This window comes from Oxyura jamaicensis, chromosome Z (genome assembly GCF_011077185.1).
Source record: "Oxyura jamaicensis isolate SHBP4307 breed ruddy duck chromosome Z, BPBGC_Ojam_1.0, whole genome shotgun sequence".
Lineage (NCBI taxonomy): Eukaryota > Metazoa > Chordata > Aves > Anseriformes > Anatidae > Oxyura > Oxyura jamaicensis.
In genome coordinates, this window is record NC_048926.1 from 72,328,581 (window position 1) to 72,346,794 (window position 18,214).

The 18,214-nt window shown below is 37.4% G+C and overlaps 2 protein-coding genes across 4 annotated transcripts in view; both read right to left on the minus strand.

Moving 5' to 3' along the window:
• Positions 1-515: 515 nt before the first annotated feature.
• Positions 516-12,061, minus strand: FAM151B (family with sequence similarity 151 member B). The gene is made up of 6 exons (XM_035310508.1): positions 12,037-12,061; positions 11,822-11,947; positions 10,700-10,865; positions 7,088-7,305; positions 5,224-5,359; positions 516-2,696 (listed from the first exon to the last, which is right to left on the minus strand). The coding sequence occupies exons 1-6, from the start codon at positions 12,044-12,046 to the stop codon at positions 2,543-2,545; spliced, it is 810 nt and encodes a 269-aa protein (XP_035166399.1). The 5' UTR covers positions 12,047-12,061; the 3' UTR covers positions 516-2,542.
• Positions 12,062-12,297: 236 nt separating this feature from the next.
• The window catches only part of ZFYVE16 (zinc finger FYVE-type containing 16), a 35,438-nt gene continuing 29,521 nt past the window's right edge, over positions 12,298-18,214 (minus strand). For all 3 annotated transcript variants that reach the window (XM_035310089.1, XM_035310087.1, XM_035310088.1), the window contains 5 exons: positions 17,162-17,242; positions 16,374-16,536; positions 15,440-15,545; positions 14,859-15,023; positions 12,298-13,978 (listed from right to left, as the gene is read on the minus strand). In XM_035310089.1, the coding sequence (XP_035165980.1) occupies positions 13,817-13,978; positions 14,859-15,023; positions 15,440-15,545; positions 16,374-16,536; positions 17,162-17,242 (677 nt within the window). In that variant the 3' untranslated portion in view covers positions 12,298-13,816. The remainder of the gene's footprint in view (positions 13,979-14,858; positions 15,024-15,439; positions 15,546-16,373; positions 16,537-17,161; positions 17,243-18,214) is intronic.

Genomic DNA, 18,214 nt, shown 5'->3' on the forward strand with positions numbered 1-18,214 from the left:
TAGTTATGGAGGATTAACGATGTCACCTCTCTGCTGTGACATTATATTATCTATTTAGTATGTTCCACCAAATTCACAGAAAAATATACGGCTTGAGCTACATTTGCAGTAAATTAGAAACGTTTTATTAATCAATTAACTCACCTGGATATCCAGAACAATACCTAATCCATTAAAGTCAACCGGGTTTGTCATGTAACAAGGACAAGTATGTCTAAAAACTTGGCTGAAAGATAACAGACATTAAGTAACACTGCTGGAGAAAAAAAAAAAAATCCACAAGCAGAAGGCAAAACTCCTAAAGAAAGTTTTAAGGACAAGGAATAGATCATTTGCAGAAGAAAAAAGGAGACATCAACAGCTAGAACGACACAGAACCTTCATACATACCTGTTTCCAACAGAATAAATAACTGGCTTTCATCTCATCTTTACTGTCTTATTGCTAGCCCCACAGTTAACACATCTGATATTACAAGGAGAGCATTTGCAGGAAGAGTAGCATTGGAACAGAGAAACAAATTCAAATTAATTTATTTTTGTGCAAGTCAGACCAGGACCCTTCCATTTGCAGGAAACTAACAGTGATACATGGATAAAAAAAGAAAACAGAGAGAAATTCAGATATATACGATAATCCATACAGAATAATCAACTTCAGAATATTGTCAAACCGTTCTGTCACTGCATGAATGCTTCACAGAATTAACTCCAGCACTTTAATCTACTTTCACGTCTTGTTACCTTAATTGATTTTTCTGTTAACCAGAGTGTGTCCTCATTTAATTGCATCTGACTATCTCTGTGTATTCATATCCACAATACGTCAGTGATATTTCTTCTACAATGCCCGTACGCTTAAAAATACTTCTGGCAATTGTTGATAATGTTTTTTACTTAATAGTTTAATCAGTTTTAACAACTCCTTATACTTCAGGTATTAAAAAACCTGAACTATACTATTTCCTGCTAGCTTGCTGTAGGTACTGTAGACTCAAAGCAACATCCAGAACTTTGGTTAATGGGAGCTTTGGTCAGTCACACGTCCTGTTCTCTCTGAAAAGGAGTAAGGTGAAAAGGTCATTATCCAAAGAAGGGTAGTACATGATCAGATCTGCTTTCATGCCTGTTCAGGTAATAGTTTCTGAAACCTGGGTTAGTCAAAATGATCTGCATTAGAAAAGGGTCTTTATTTATTTACATTGTTATGGCAAGTAAGGAAACAGTTAATGCCTCTTCTTCCACTGCAGTAGCAAAGTGTGCCCACGAAGCTAATAGAAACAGATGCTATAAAGAACAGAGAGGATAAATCTGTTGAAACCTGCTCATGTTGGCATAATTAACTAAACAATACATCTTTTCTCCCAATTCATTAAAAGGAATCACACTGCCAAAGTTGACCTTTTGGTGGTTACTGCCATTCATTTAAAAAAATGCAGATGGAAGAGAGGCAAAAAAATGCTAAAATTAGGCCTTTTCCTGCAGATGACAAACAGGGTTGCAAAGAGTTTAGGTTTTTTGAATGGAAAAGTTTAACTTCTGAAAATTTTTGAAATTGCATTCTGTGAGTCAAAAATACGTCCAATTCAGGGGAATGTAGAAAATAACTGTACAATCACAGAAGTGTACAATTTTTGTGGTAAGCACCAATTACGGTACAGCTATTTTACTCTTAAAGCCTCTGGCTTTCAAGACTACAACAGAACATTTTACATAGCTTCTCCTACACTTAAAATTTAGTTTAAGACTCTTGAAAGAACAATCAGCACTTCTCTATCTTATAAACTGTAGGTCTTTTTAATACTGTAGCTGATACGTACTTCACTGCGATCTATCCATGTGCTTTAAGCACAGGTCAGAATTATAGTTCATTTCACTGGTTCTGTCTGCCCCAGTGCCTCCTTCAGCTACAGCTATAACTCCAGGTTTTCACAGACCAGAGATACAGTCCATGCTGCTGATGGCTCGGAAAGCATGGAGGAAAGCCATGAAATGTATGACTGCCACAGTTCAATGAACTTGATTAGTTTTAATTCAGGAAAAATAACTATTTTATCTCCCTGGAACATGTAGCATCACAGATTTGACACCCTTACCTATTATGATAGCAGTAAAAATGGAGCATATCAGGATGAGCTATAAAATAAAACCTTTCAGGAACTGTATATCTCTGTACTTACTACAACCTCAATTCTTGTCCACCTGTATACAGTGTGAACTGTATTCTTTGATAGACATCAAGTGTTCCATAACTGGCTTACACAAAAGCAGTTGGTATTAAATTATCATGGTCCACAACTACCCACAGAAGCCACTCTCCTTTTTATATGTTTGCAGGGAACAAGTGCTAGAAAGAGAGGGGAGATGCATATGATGAACGAGTAACAATTCTGACCTATCAAAGAGGCATTACCTATTTGGGAAACCTTTTAAGAAAGTTATAGGAAAACTTCTTCAATAACCATGGGTGCATTTGCTGAACAAGAAGTTTTCATGTTTAAAGAGGCTAAGTATTATAAGGTCTCAGCTCATGGGCTTCATATTTAGCATTCTATTCCTATGGCTTTTTTGAATTCAGAATTTTGTGGTTCTAAGATATCATAGTAAACCCTACTTTTATCAAAGTTTTTTCGGATGCAAAGCAGATCTTCTACAGAATACACATCTTGTTTCCCTGTCCAAATGGTGAGGCTGTACCTATAAAAAAAAGAGAGAAAAAATAGAGAGTATTTTCTTAATTTAAAGAATATGAGACAGAAAGACATTGCACTAACATGCTTCTAAAAATAGTCAATATAGCGTATGTTACTTTTAGGAATGAAATTACATACCAAAAATTTATCTCCTTTAGATTTCAAAGTTAAGCAACAAAAATTTGTGAACTACCCGAATTAAACATCCCTGTCCTCTTTACCCCTTCACATCCAGGAAAATCACCTTCCTCCACCCTGCATTCATACTACAAGGAACTGCACTGATAGTCCCTATACTCATCTTATTACTCCATTGATTTACAAGTACCAGGAAAATCAGTTCTTGAAAATGCTAATCCAAAAACAGGCATGCTCCGACACATGCTCACACTAGTTTACATAGGGAGCCTACAGAATGCTTTGCACAGACAGGCTAGCATAAGAACATGATTGCAAGCCTTTAAATAAACCTCTATTTGCTGCAGGTAAATGACAATTTGCAAAGGCCTATTCATTTGCCACATTTTTTTTCCTCAGAGCTGAAGAAAGTCACACAGTTTGGTTCCAGTAAAATTTTAAGTTCTTGCAACTACAACTAAATTTGTTGGAACTTCCCAAGGAGGACTGCAATTTTTTTAAGATGGACAATTGTCCATTACCCAACACAATTTACACCTAGCCTGGTTCTTGTATAAACTGTTCTTCAAGGAATAAAATAAACAATCCAGGGCAGATATCCAGCAAAGAAATTTCAGACTGAGCATTAAGTTTGATAAAGTAATAAATAGTTACAGAATTACAGAGCAATAGTTAAACAGCATTATAACAGCAAATAGGAGGGAATCTTAATAATTTTCAGTCTCACATTAATAATTATCAGTCTCACATTTTCTCACCTTTGTGATGCATAGTGATGACAACTGATTAACTGGATGTATCTTCCATACCATATCATGTATGTTTTTCTCATTAATTGCACAGACTTTATTATAACTTTTTTTTTCCAAAAAAAAAAGCATTACTATCCATAATATCCACATAACAAACTTTTTTCCCCCTTGTTTATTGAAACTGTATTAATTTAAAACAGAGGTAAATCTGAGTGTAGCTGTATGTCAGCAAAGCCAGCTCAGCAATTTCTGTCTTCTAATGTTACTAAAAATTGGGATTTTAATGATGACATAAAGAGAAAATCCTACTATTTCAGTGGGAATTATGCTTTTATACATTGAAGAAATATTTGATAATGACACAAATCCAGTAAGATATTCTTAACATAATAGTATTTAGAGATGAATTTCCCAGTTTAAAATAATCAACACTTATCTCTCAATTCTCCACTGTTAACATGAAGAAAAGCACTTAATTTTTCTACCTTATTTTCACTAATTACTTAAGACATTTTTCAGGGAACTATATGTATTAAATTCTCTTGGTTAGTGCTTAAGGAACAACTTTACTGAAGTGTAGGTAAGCAGAATAGGCAAAAAAAATGAGTAAGTGGCAGTATGTATGAAGCAGATTTTCTTCTATTATAGGCAAATGCACGTTAGTGATGAAATTGTTATGGATTTACAATAACAAAGGAAATAGAACTTGGTGTTTGGAAACCACTTAATATATTTCAAGTGCATAATCAAAACAAGTTTCTAGCAAACTTACTAACTTCTGTAGCATTGATTTTGGCTGGGATGGAATTGATTTTCTTCGCAGCAGATCAGTATGGATAAGCTTTGGAATTGCGATCACAACAGTGTTCATTACACAGCATGAAGCTCAGCAGTAAAAACATGTGGGAGCGGAGGGAAGTTTGCAAGAATTGCTGTTAATAAGGCACTGGCTGGGCATCAGTGGGCTGGTGGTGAGCAATTGCTTTTTGCATTGCTTGTTTTTCTTGGTTTTGTTTTACTTTGTTTTGTCCCTCCTCTTACGTAGAAAACTGTCTTTATCTCAGCTGATGAGTTGTCTCACTTTTGCCCTTGTGATTCTCTTCCAGTCCTGCTGGGGTAGAGTGAACCTGGGTGGTGCCCAGCTTCCTACTGAGGTTAACAAACAAATTCCAACTCAAAAATCACCTTTGATGTTTTTACGGCACATTATTGTATAGTATACAAGTAACCTAATACAAGGACTATATAAAATGTCAGCATTAAACCTCATTAATTCTAAATTGCAACATCAAACTGCTTGGTCTATTTAACTACGTTAGTCTTATGAAATGTATGTAATGGAATTGGATTACCTATAAATCCAATGAATCCTATAAAAGATTCATTAATTGTAAAAAGCAATCTTAAAAGAGACTTTTGAAATTTAGTTATTTTACAGAAGTGAATACTGATTAGTCCTGTATGATAAAACAATTTAAGAACTGATGGAGTTAAGGAACTAAAGGAATAAGCTAAAAGAAAAAAAATATTTTCAATTTAATTGGGATAAGCATGTACATATAAATGTGCTGTACTTAATATAACAAATACGTAGCTTTATAATAAGGACTGCTAAAATTGAAGTAAGTCCCACAAACTTACCTGTCTGACTGTTGTATTAACCAACAAAGCTCAGACATTGACTGTCGTACTAATGCTGCTCTTACAGGGAAGGTAACAGGCTGGGAAAGTGTACTGCATATGTGAGCCATTTCTTTCACCATCATCCAGTCATAGCCTACAACAAAGGCCATTTGATTAGAAATAGTTCTTCACATACATAATCACTATTAAAATAAAGACATGATGATTTATATAATGATTAGCTGGCAAGACAAAACAAGAGCAAATATTGGTTTTGTGAAAATCAGATAATTCAGAAAAGAAAACAAGTGATTATAAATAAAAAATGATAATGTCCCAATACTAACAGGGAAAAACAAACTGATTTGCATTAACTGCAGTGTTATTTTGCACAAAGCTACAGAATGTGACATTTTTAATGTCCAAAAAACTGTATCTTTGCTCTCTTTCTAAAAATGTGTTGCCACTGACTTCAGTATGTGCTGGTTTTAATGCGACTGTGGCCCTAAAAAAAACCACAATCATTACGAAAAAAAAAAAAAAAAAAACAACAAAAAACACTAAATGCTAAAAAACTATTTAAAACACTTGCAGTGCTTGCTGCTGAGATTTTTACAAGCACTGGTAATAAAATGCTGTTTAACTTTTCTCTTACTTCTAAAGGCTATGAAAATCTTAACTGCAGTAACATCAGTTAATCATTTGTTGCTCAATTACTCTAATGCAATGTAGTTACTGAAAAGCCTACAAAAGCACAAAATTTTAAATAAAGGTTTTGTTGGGCAAACAGTAAATTGCAGTTGTAATCATTCAAATACGTTGTTTCTCTTTTGTCTTACAGTACATCCATAATTAGCATCATCATAAACTGAAGTTTTGAATGAATATAAAGTTACATTTATTAAAAAAGATTATTCAGTACAATATTTACTATGCACATTTCCAATAACTTCTTACTGTACTGACAATATGTTGGAGAAAATACAAGTTAAAAAAAAAAACTCTCTAACATACAACATAATCATCATAATAAAATACTAAACCTTGCTAATAAATAATAAGCAATTTGGAGCAGTGTATAATTTTGTCATTGTAGTCCCATATGATACTAGTCAGAACTGTGTCATTGCATACAAATGCACGAGCCCTGGAGTAAAAAATCCCAACAAAGCAGCTCTGATAATTATGAAAGGAAGCCTATAGAAAACACCCTAATGTTTACACGTTCCAGATTTAAACTTTAGTTAGGGATTAACAATAACAAACTGCAATTAGATTCACAAAACTGAGATTTCAGAAAATTACTAACATCAGTAACTTGGAAAATCTATTGCACAAATTCAATTCTTCAATTGAAATGTTGAAAACAATGTTGACCAGCAATTTGATTTCAGTTATATATTGAAAGAGCAAACTCATAGGTTTTAAAACTTCCAGCTAATCAATTTTTCTTTAGGAACTGTGCCAGAATTCTGATTGCCATTCCAATCCTGCCAGGACTCAGGGAGTAAACTACCTGAAACAGAGCTCAAGCAGTTTGTCCCCCCAAAATTCTGCAATACATGAGACTGAGAAGAACAAAGCACTGTTTATTTTAACAACAGAAACACTGGATTTTCATAAAGTTCCGTTGCAACTCAAAGACAGAACTAATTGACAACAGAAACACTGGATTTTCATAAAGTTCCGTTGCAACTCAAAGACAGAACTAATTGCTATGTAATACACTATCAAATATACATCTAAAAATAAAATAATTCTTTTTATATTCACTACTGTTTTCAAACTGACAAGATGGCATTCAATATAGTTTGACTCAGCTATGAAATTAATTTGAAGGGAGTAGGCTATACAGCATAAGAATTAGATTTTCTATCTTTACCTTTATTTTGTTCATCAGGGTGCCATCCAGTTGTCCACCCCAGCGACAAGGTTACATTGGGGAAAACCGAAGTGACTGCGTCAAGGAATCCTTTCCCATCCACTGTGGCATTACCCCCATTTGGTCCTGGCAGGATGTCTGCGTTGAGCAAAACGGGTCGCCTCAAACGCAGCTTCACATGCTCTAGAAGCTCCAGGGAAGGCTGTACGGCATCTAGGCTGTGCCAGCAACATGCAGATGAGGTGAGACGCCTTACTGAGGACAGGAAAGGCACAGTGCATGTACAGGTAGAGAAGTTGATGAAACTCCCCACGTAACCCAGGTAGCATCTGAGCAGACGGTGAGGAGCCTTTTGGACACAAGGTGACTGACCAAAAATGAACTACTTCATGGCTCACACTTCATAGCACTTCTAACACAAGGCTTTGTAAGACTTGGACTTTATTGGATGCTTGGTAAGGGTTTTAGTAAAGGAAGTCACAGCAGGCTCTGACTAACATTTTTGATTTGATTATACAGCTAGGCTGACAATACCCGAAAGCCAGAAGTGCTGTCATATACTTAAATGTATTTCTTCTATTCAAGTATGTCCCTGAGGCTTATATACTACCTGAAGGCTAAAAGTAGTCTCTCCCAACTTAGCTTAAAATGGTACTTTTTTTGTCCACAGATCATTATTTCAAATCCAGTTGACAGACCAAAAATTACCTTCATATCTGTGCAAGATGATGCACCTGTATTAGGACAATAAAAAGACAAAAACTGAGTATTTTTGGCAACTAACAGGGTGAAAGGGTGCTCATCTGAACATTTTAACCCTGGTAGTAGCTATTCCCATAGCTTAGAAGTATGGCATACCAGCTGCAGCATGAAGTCTGCACTTCAGATGCTTGTCCTATAGATAACTATTAAGTATGCAGTGCTGTCATTTGAGCAGCCAATGTAGAAACCTCCTATAAGCATTTACAAAGTGTCTTAAGACACATATTCTTGCCATGCTCTTATATCAAAAGAGAGCAAAGCTAGAACGCAGACTATAACCTTTCCCAATCCTAACAAAAGTTTCAGAAGTTTTGTGGAAAAAAAAAAAAAAAAGAAAAAAGAAAAACAATAAATGTAAAATAATGGGGAAAGGGACTGAATGCCAAGAAAATAGGTAATTTTTCTCACTCAGCAAATTAATGAACATTCCGTGTAACATTCAGGAATTTGAAATTGTTATGGTCAGAGTTGTGCTTTCCTTATTAATAGCAAGGACATATGTTTTCTCCTGTGAGTCCTTCTCACCATTTTGTAAGGCTGGTTCTGGAATAAGCTATTCCCAAACCCAGCTCAGGATGAAGTCAGATGAATCATGTCAAAATTTTCAGCCAGACATAAGAATGGCAGCCAGCTGTGTACCCTGAGCTGCCTGTGTTACCTACTGTGAAAATTCATTTTGTACATTTTAACTTTTGTGTTGTTGAGAAAACTGCATATTGTCAGGAATTCCACCCAGCACTTCCAGTTATTAAGTACTGACTCCATTGGCTCATTTTTTATTTTTTATTTTTCCCAGAGAAAAGCTAGTAATGGCTTGAATTAACATTATTGGTTTAAGTATTTTTCACATCTTATGAAGCCAGAACACTTCGTGTGTTCCCTGAACTAATATGCAGGTGATTCTCCAAACCAGCAGACTGCCTTCATTTTTGCTGGAAATTACATAATAATGTAAAGAGAAACAAACAAACAAAGCAGCATCTCTTGAAAACAACACAAACACACAAAAAAGAACCAACAGCACTGTTTGTTATTCCACAGCACTGAATAAATCTGAACAAATTAAAATGTATTGTTGACTCCTCTTTAAATGATTCTGACATTTTTGAAATATGACTCTGAAGTCCTGTTGCAGAATACATTAATTTGAACAGGAAATTTGATTATGTGATTAATCAAGCTCACACAGTAGAAATACATAAAATAGCTATTTTTAAGAACCACTAGAATAACCTTCAAAACTTCAGCAGTGGTACCCAAAGAAACATTATCCAAATGAACATCAAATTCTGTGTCACTCAGTTGAATGTATCCACTCTGTGTGCTTGTATTTTTAAAATGCTTTTATACAATCCAACTTTTATAATGCAATATAATTTTTAAAGCTTTTAAAAAAATCATTGCACCTGGACAGAAGTTTCTTGTAGAAAAAGTAAAAGGCAACAATTTTTAAATTAATTTAAGGAATAATTAAAACTGATTTGAAAAAAAAAGAAAAACTCTGTACTTCTCTTACTATTTTCCTTTCTTGTTTAAGCTGACTTTTAGAGACTCTGTAACAATAAAAGTCTTCCCCCCAGTTTCTGTATTCTCATGAACTTTTACATGAAAACTGTGATTACATTACATGTCACAACAGGTACAAAATTTTATAGCTACCTAGTAATTTTTGTGTGTCTATAACATACCAAGGCTCCTTTAAATGTGCAGCTGCTGTAAAAACTGATGTACACAGATAATCAGACAAAGCTGAAGACAGGAATTGCAGAGATTATGTCTGAAAATCATAGCTCACTTTGAACACAATTTCAAATTTTTCCAAGCAATTCCATGGGCTTTTCAGGTGCATTTTCCAATAAAGCTAAGGAAACAGGATGGTTAAAATTGAAAATGAACTTCTGAAGGTGAAATTGAGAAGTTAGACCAAAGAAACTAAATTTACTTCAATATACATGCAACTTACCATACTGACAGTAATAAAGCTTTACTGTGTTACAAATCACACTCAAAAATTGCATCATGCATGCTGAGAGATCAGACATTCAAAAGAATACATTTAATTCGTGAATTGAGAAATCCCCAACAGATTGTTAATATTGGAGCTGATGAGGGAACAGACGTCTTCTCCTTAAAAAAATAAAATGAGTTCTGGAAAGAAAGATGTATATGGTGATATGGGATGATTTTTACTTTTTTTTTTTTTTTTTTTTTTTTTTAATCAATATGACCTTCAGCAGGCCTGGAACAGAGCTAGCTTTTCAACAAGCTGTTCGGAAGCTCCTTAAACAGCCTTGACACTTTCATTCCCCTTCTAGAGTAGGGAATACCACTGAGAAATCTGGAGGACAGTGGGAGTGACATACATGCTGCTGGGCAGAGAGAGACCCAGCATGCTCAACCCCATCTGCAGCCCGGCAGCCACTCTGACTTCCAGCCGAGAGGTCATCTTTCCTAATTTATTTGTTCAAGCAGAAAACTGGTGGGAGTTTTCCACATAGGCACTACCAAGTCAATTTTCCCAATGGGAAAATTTTGCTCAGTGGCAACTCAGTAATGAGTTGACTAAATATGAAATCATCATTCGTGGTTCAAAACCCTTTAACAATTTTATTCTTGAAACGCATTCAGTAATACTGACTATGATTCACCACAGCTACTATTCAGTAAGGAAGGACTAACTCTAAATTACACAATCAGGTAAGGTTTGGTTTATGATCACCAAAAGATAGCACTACCTGTAAAACTGTTAATTGTTAATTAGTAAGAATGATATATATATATATATATATATACATATACACATTTATATATGTTTATGTAGTATATACAAATATTTTTGTCTCGAAATACCTCTTAAAATCCAACTTGATGCCTTTATCTGTGTTGACAATCACATTTAGCCATTCCTGCAACGTGATGTCACTGTCTGTTTCAGGTGGATGAGCCATGATAGGGTCACCACTTCCTCCCTTGCCACCACGGAGAAGGACATCTGCTTCTATCATGTGAGCCTCACCTGTTATCAAAAGATGAGTGCTGTAAGAGAAAAAATCTGACCCTATGTCTGAGAGCATTGTCTACACACTTCTTGCACTCCAGCAGGCTCAGTGCTGTGCCCATGTCCCTGGGGAGCCCGTCTCAGTGCCCAGCCACCCTCTGGGTGCAAAACATTTCCCTCACACCCAGTGATCCCCCCCTGTCCCAGCTCCATGCCGTTCCCTCGGGTCCTGTCGCTGTCCCCAGAGAGCAGAGCTCAGCACATGCCCCTCTGCTCCCCTCACCTGCCCCTCTGCTCCCCTCAAGGAGCTGCGGGCCACCATGAGTCCTCCCCTCAGCCTGCTCTGCTCTGGGCTGAACAAACCAAGGGACCTCAGCAACTCCTCGTATGTCTTCCTCTTCAGACCCTTTACCATCTTTGTTGTCCTGTTCTGGACACTAATAGTCTTACATCTTACACTGTGGCTCCCAAGCCTGCCCTCAGTACTGGAGGTGAGGCTGCCCCAACCCAGAGCGAAGCTGGACAATCCTTTCACTTATCAGCCAGCAGGGCTGTGCCTGATGCTCTCCAGAACACGACCAGCCAGCCCTGGTGGCTGCCCAGACACGCTGCTGACTCATTTTCAACCTGCCATCAACCTGAACCACCAGATCCCTTTCTGTGGGGCTGCTCTCCAGCCTCTCGTCCCCCAGCCTGCCCATACAGGCAGTGCTGCCGCGTCAGGGGAAATAGCTCCTGCGTTCCCCACTGTCCTCACAGAGACCAAAGAGACATTTTGCGTCCCTCTGCAAGCCGAAGGGTGCTCCAGACAAGCTCAGCTCGTGTCGGTGAAAGCAGCGGGCTCAGCGCCGCCTCCCCCAGCTGGTCCCACGCCAGCCGCCACCTCTGCAGACCCCCCTTCCTCAGGGGCCGGCCAGAGGGCGAGGAGCGGCGATAGGGTCGGTGACGGGATCGTGCCCCCGGCTCGTACTTACTTGTGGCGGCCTCCCGGGCTCGCCGCCGGCTGTTAGCCGCATGCCACCAGCGGATTCCCGCCCCGTCCCTGCAGGCAAGCCGCCCGCACCGCAGGAAATGTTCCACCGCCGCCTCGCCCCACGCTCCTGCGGCACAAAGCGGGACGAACCCTCAGCGCGGCGGTCCCCACGAAGGGGACCTGGCTGGGGACACAGCAGGGCCGCGCAACGCTTACCGGCCGCCATCTCTTCGCCCGGACCCGCCCCGGCAGACGCGGAAGCTGGCCCGGCTGCCGGGCGGGGGAGTGCCATGGGGCGGGCGGCCGGGGCTCCTCGAGCGGCCCCGGAGCCTAGAGCTTGGAGTCCCGGAGCCCGCCGGCAGCAGAGGGCTCTGCCTCGGGAGGGAAACTGCAGCCCCCCACAGCCCGGGACCTCTGGAAGAGAGCTTCAGGTGCGGCCGAAAAGGCAGAGGAAAAGAAAGCCGAGGCATTCACGCATAACACGTTTGTATTTATTTAAATAGAAGGTAAGCTTCAGTTAACTTTTCTCACAGTTGTTTCCTCTACTGTCCAGTTGTGGCTTGTTTGGATGCAACTGCTTCTCCTGTGGTCTTCAGCTCCTCTCCAGAATTAGCTTCTCTGAAGACTTAGCTCAAAGGTAGCCCCAGTACCCTCCACAGCAAGATCTTGATGAAGCCTGAAACCTTCCAAAAACTTGTGTTTTAAAGCATGGATAACAGCAGAGCTGATTAGGTTAAGGTACAAATTGTTTTTGATACAAAAACATGAAATATCCCCTATGAGCATCAAGAAAGCATCAAAGTTCTAATAGTCTCATAAAACTGTACCAACATTTTTACTCAAAACTATATAGACCTTGGACAGATTTTGTTGGTTCTGTTCTTGGTAAACACTTGTGACAGTTATCAAACCTTGGTTCACTGAACCTTGGTACAAATCACATGCAGCACAAGTACATAAATAGATTTTAATGACCCAATATCAAAAATACATACTGTACAAGAACCACAGGTATACTAAAGCAATCTGTTAATGGAAATTCACACTTAATACATTTATTGTCCCTGAAAATAAAGGTGGCTACCAAGAGGTGACAAAAGCAGTAGATGGAAGCAGAATAGGTATTGCAGAACCCTTGTCTTTCTTATTGCTACATGTAGATTACTGTAAAGGTAATCTGGCTTTTTATTAATCCTTGAAAGGTCAAATTGCATCAGGACTTCTGAACACAGAGTAAAAGAAAAAAAGTAGCAGTGTTTATAAAAATAGCATCCATTTAAGTTCGATAAATCCTTATAAATACAAGAATGAAATCAGTTTTCTATAAAAAGAAATTCAGAAGCTTATGTTCCTGAAGCACTAGCATAATATCCTAGTAATTCAGGACTTCAACTAAAGTCTTCATAAACATACCTGTAAAATTCTTCCTTGTGCTGATCATAGACAAGTGTCAAAAAGTGTGCACTTATATTTGCACTGACACATGACGCTTGCAGTCAGCTACAGATCTCATATTTGAATCTCAAACGGCAAGAAAACAGTTTTGTGCCAGGTAAGTATATTTCAGTATTTATCTCATATGCACATGGAAAGCACATGCTTCAGATTGAGATTAGACCTAACCACAGCAATTTCTCTAATACTTATCTGACGTTAAGAGGCAAGATAGTATGGCTTAAAATTACACTACACAAAGTAAACTCTACAATTGTGTAAAGAGGTAACAAAGACTGCCCTCTTCATCAACTGTATTAAGTATAAAATTTCAGAACTTTAGGAAACATTACAAACTACAATTCTTATGTCATAAAGAAAGCAGCAAGAGTTAAGAGGGTTGGTGCTTTTTTTTTTTTTTTTTTAGCAGTTTAAAAATCCATTAATGCAAATCCATTAAACAAAACCAGTCTTAAAAACTTTTATCATTTTTAGTGTTTGACACATTGCAACTTTGGTATTCAGGGCTAGCAAATCAGTATCTTGCCAGTGACTGGCCTCATCAGAATAGATGTTCTATAAGGAAAAATACTAATTCCATTTTTAACGGTAAACTTGTAGGATCTGACATCCCACCATGGATCACAGGAATCAGAGTGCTGTCCAATTCATTCAGATAGTACTGTGGAAGAAGTCGACCTCCAGATCCTGCCAAGTACTCAACCTAGAACGAGAAGACATCTATTTTAACATTTTTTTAATTAACAGGAAGACACAAATGTCTTGGTAAAACAGTAGTTCACCTAGCATGAAGTGACAAAGTAACATTCAAACACTGGGAACTGGGTAGGTTTTCAGGTTAATCATGAATTTCATAATCATGAATCAATGGTTTGCCACTGAGAAGCATGCAACATTCCACCTAGGTTTACCCAGCCACACATCCTTGGCATCCCAGACTGCTTCAGACTTCTGTCCAAGACTTAGCTGATTTTATTCCAGGACCACAGTTACTATTAGATAAATTTCAAAATAGATTACTGAAAATTAGAATTTAAGGAATGCATTTACAGCTTCCCCTGAAAAAGATAAGGAAGTGTAAAATAGAATAAGACCTTGAGACACAAATAAGTTTATTTCAATACTGGAGTTCTGCAGTTCTGCAGAGAGACATCCATACTGGACAGAACTAGGCAAACCTCCTCTGCAGTAGAAACATCAGAGCAAAAATGTCTTCTACTGAAACAGAGTTGGGAGCTAATGCAGCAGAAAACTACATACTTAAAAGAAAAGCACCAGAAAATTAACTCTGTAATTCTCTAAACTGACTCACCCTGGAGGCAAATGAATGCCAGAGAGAGTCAGAACCAGAAAATAACTAGTAACTTATAGCAAGCAGCTACTATGGAATGGGGCAGAAAAGAAAATGAGACTATTCCTTTCATGAACCACTAGTTATTAAGTCAGCTTCTAAGTGAAATTTCATCCTCAATCTGGATCTGGGGTAGGACAAAAAAATAGAAACATTCAGAAAGAGATCCAAGGTCTTCACAGGAAAGATTTCAGTTGAAATGGAGTGTCTGCAATAAAAGTTGAAAGATTACCATATCTGAGTCAACAGAAACTCTTAGGCCGATCTTATTCATCCCATTATTTTTCAAGGTTTTAAGGTGTGGGCAAAGAGCAGTACTGCAGGCAATCGCAATCTCTTTAGCAAACTGAAGAGGAACAGGACTGGATAGTTCATAGTCCTTTAGAAAATAGTACACCTGAAATCACAGAAAGGTTAAGAACAGACAACAGCCTCATTATATGACAAAGTAAGAAAATGAGTAATTCAATATAATGCAGAACAAAATGAGCTATAAATACCAATGCTTGTTTGCTGGTAAAGTATTCTAACATTTAATGTTCAGTCACAATACTTAAGTGACCATGGGAATATCTGGATTATACATTCACAGTTAGCAATGATAACAGACTTTTACAATTTACTCTTCTTCAGAGGAAAATAACGTGAAGTATATGTATGCTTATCAAGGAACCACAGAACAGTTTGCAAATCAGTATGGCTATGTACCAGATAAGTTAGATTCTTTAATAGTAACACTTAATACCCCTTTCTTTACCACTAAAATATTTTTAGTAGTAGTAAAAAGGCTCAAGTACAATTTAGTTTACTAACTTCAGTACACTTCAAAACTTTTCCTTCTCTTTCAAAGTCTCTGCTGTGTGGTACTTTTTCACTCTGAGTTCCTTCCATTGATTTTCCGTCTACTGGACTTAGAATTCTATGGAAGATAATAGCATTGTTAATAATTACAAAAAAAAAAAAAAACATTTTATTTCATACAACTTTTCCCAATCTACAAAATTTGAGTTATCCTTAAAGGTTTTTTAAATACCTCTATAACAAAATGTAATACAGGATTCACATCATGTCAATATATAAGTTACAAAAAAAGTATCCTAAATAGGGAACAAACAACACTTAATAAAAGCCTGATCATATGGGTTAAAGAAACTATCAACCATCTTAGGTCAGGCACCTGTTTGTTTTAATTGGTCAAAGAAACCACAGAAAAAGGCATACTAAGTCAAGCTCAGGGCCTGAGAAACAACTCAGTTAACACAAAGCAAGTTTTTGAGTTAGCAGTGTGCAATTAAAGTCTGAAGATGTATAAACAACCATTCAAAACACATTAAATAAGGATGTCTTGCATCTTAACTTCGTTTACCGAATGCTGGCATTCTAAGCAGTGAGTGGCAAAGAGCAGTATTGTGCACTTGCAAGCCACCTCACCTCCCCCAAGCATAAAGAGATTAATTGCACCCTTAAATCGATACCTGGTTCGATAAACGAGTTTCAAAGGTACACACACTTCCTTGCAAATTCCCGAACATCAAAAACGGTATTAATTTTGGTGAACAAGAGCTAAACTATTCTGCTAGTGACATCTAGAGGCTAGCAGGTAGTTTATTGTCCTATTGCCTTACAGCTTTTACTACATCACTTCTTTGAATAAAAATACCTTAGATTTCAAGAAATAAAAGGTGGATATTTTCAAGTAGGGAACAAGAGAATTCTGCAAGATGCTTTGTTTTGGTAATACATTTACCCTTTGTTTTTTTTTTCTTCATTTTCTACCCAGCAAATATCTACATATTCATTTAGGCCTTCTGCATCCACTTTGCCACAAGTTATTTTAAAGTCCTTCTTGTTTCTTAATGCCTGGCGTAGGCTTCCCATCGTTTCTGGTGTTATTTGTACCATTAGTCCATCTAGAAGAAAATCAGTTAAGACTATCACTTGTCTACTGAAAGAGTAGCACAGCTTTAAAATAGTCTTAGCTTAACTTCTAATGAGACCAGCCCTCTCCCTCAGCTCCCTAATGAACAGGCATCAAGTCCTAATTTAAACACTATAGCCAACAACAGCATTAAATGCTACATGACACAAGAAGTAATTAAAGCTTTTCTAGTCAGAGCTAAGACCAATAGACTAATCTTATAAGTATCTCATGGCTGTGTGTCAATATATGCATTTCATCAGTACATCAATGAAAATAGTTCTAGATACAGCCAGCCGTAAAGGAAACTCAAGTATTGGCTAACATGAAGAGAGATAAAACTTAACATGTAATAAAACCAACAGATGAACTAGCATGTATTTTTATAGAGTATGACTTGTTTGTAAGAGGTTTTCTACAAGTTAGAAGTCCTGAAAAAGTTTTGCTTTCTGTGGAATAAAGATCCTGCACAAAACTACCTTTTTTTTTTTTTTTCTCCTCTCCTCTTCCCCCCACTTACCCCTTTTAGGATCCTCTGAAAACAAACAAACAAAAAAAGCACATAGATCTGAAAAAACAACAACAACAACAAAAAACACGTAGAACAAAATTCTTACCTTCAACTATACTGGATTTAGCTAGAAATCCTGAAGATGTCTTTAAGGCTCCGTTAAACACAACAAAACTTGCACCTGTAACTAGAAAAAGTGGAAAGAAAGTAATTATCACTACATATCTCTGAAGTTTGTCATTAGCAACATTTAATTTACTTTTTTTTTTTTTTAAGAGGGTAAACAAGATATTACTAGCAATTGCTAAGTCACAGGCTGGTACAAAACACTGGACCTTGGCAAAAAAGCCCACCTTTGTTAAGCTACACTATGAGTGCATACAGGATTCTTGTAAGATACCGGCAGGTGTGTAACAGGCAAGCTGACAAAGCTCAATATACAAAGAGGAGACAGTTAATGGAACAGTGTTGTGCTGTTTTTTTTTTTTTTTTTTTTTTAAACATATATATATAATCACATAAGTTTTAAATTTAACTTATTAACTGAAAATATTCCTGAAGCTTAGATCATTTTCAGTGGCACTAAAAACAACTCAAAGAAAAGATGACATGAATTTCCATACTGCAGACTTTTGCATTAATTTGTTAGTTTGGCATCAGTCAATCCAAACACAGCACTTCAAACAAAAGCATGCTAAGTAGATATGGTTAATGAAGCACAGAATGGTATTTCTAATTCACGCCAGAGATGGCAGGAGTAAAGCCAATCTGGAATTCCCCTGCAACTAATGACTCTTGAGATGCACGAATAATCAGGCTTGATATGCTGCTAATGCAATGCAACTGTTTTGTTTGCAAAACCTCAAAACCTATACTCTTCACTACATGTGGTTTCATCAGTTTGCTAGGCACTGTATTTATTCACTCACACTGTACTTCCATACACTCAGTTACTCAGACAGGCTGTTTAGTCTGCAGACATATTGCATAATTCACACTAATATTAAATTTAGATTTTGAAAGATGTAAAAAAAATTATTATGCCTAAAAATGCAAGCTTGGTGTGGTTTAACCGGGCTGGCAGCTAAACACCACACAGCTGTACGCTCACCCTCCCCCCTCCCTCTCTGGGATGGGGGAGAGAAACAGGAAAGTGAAG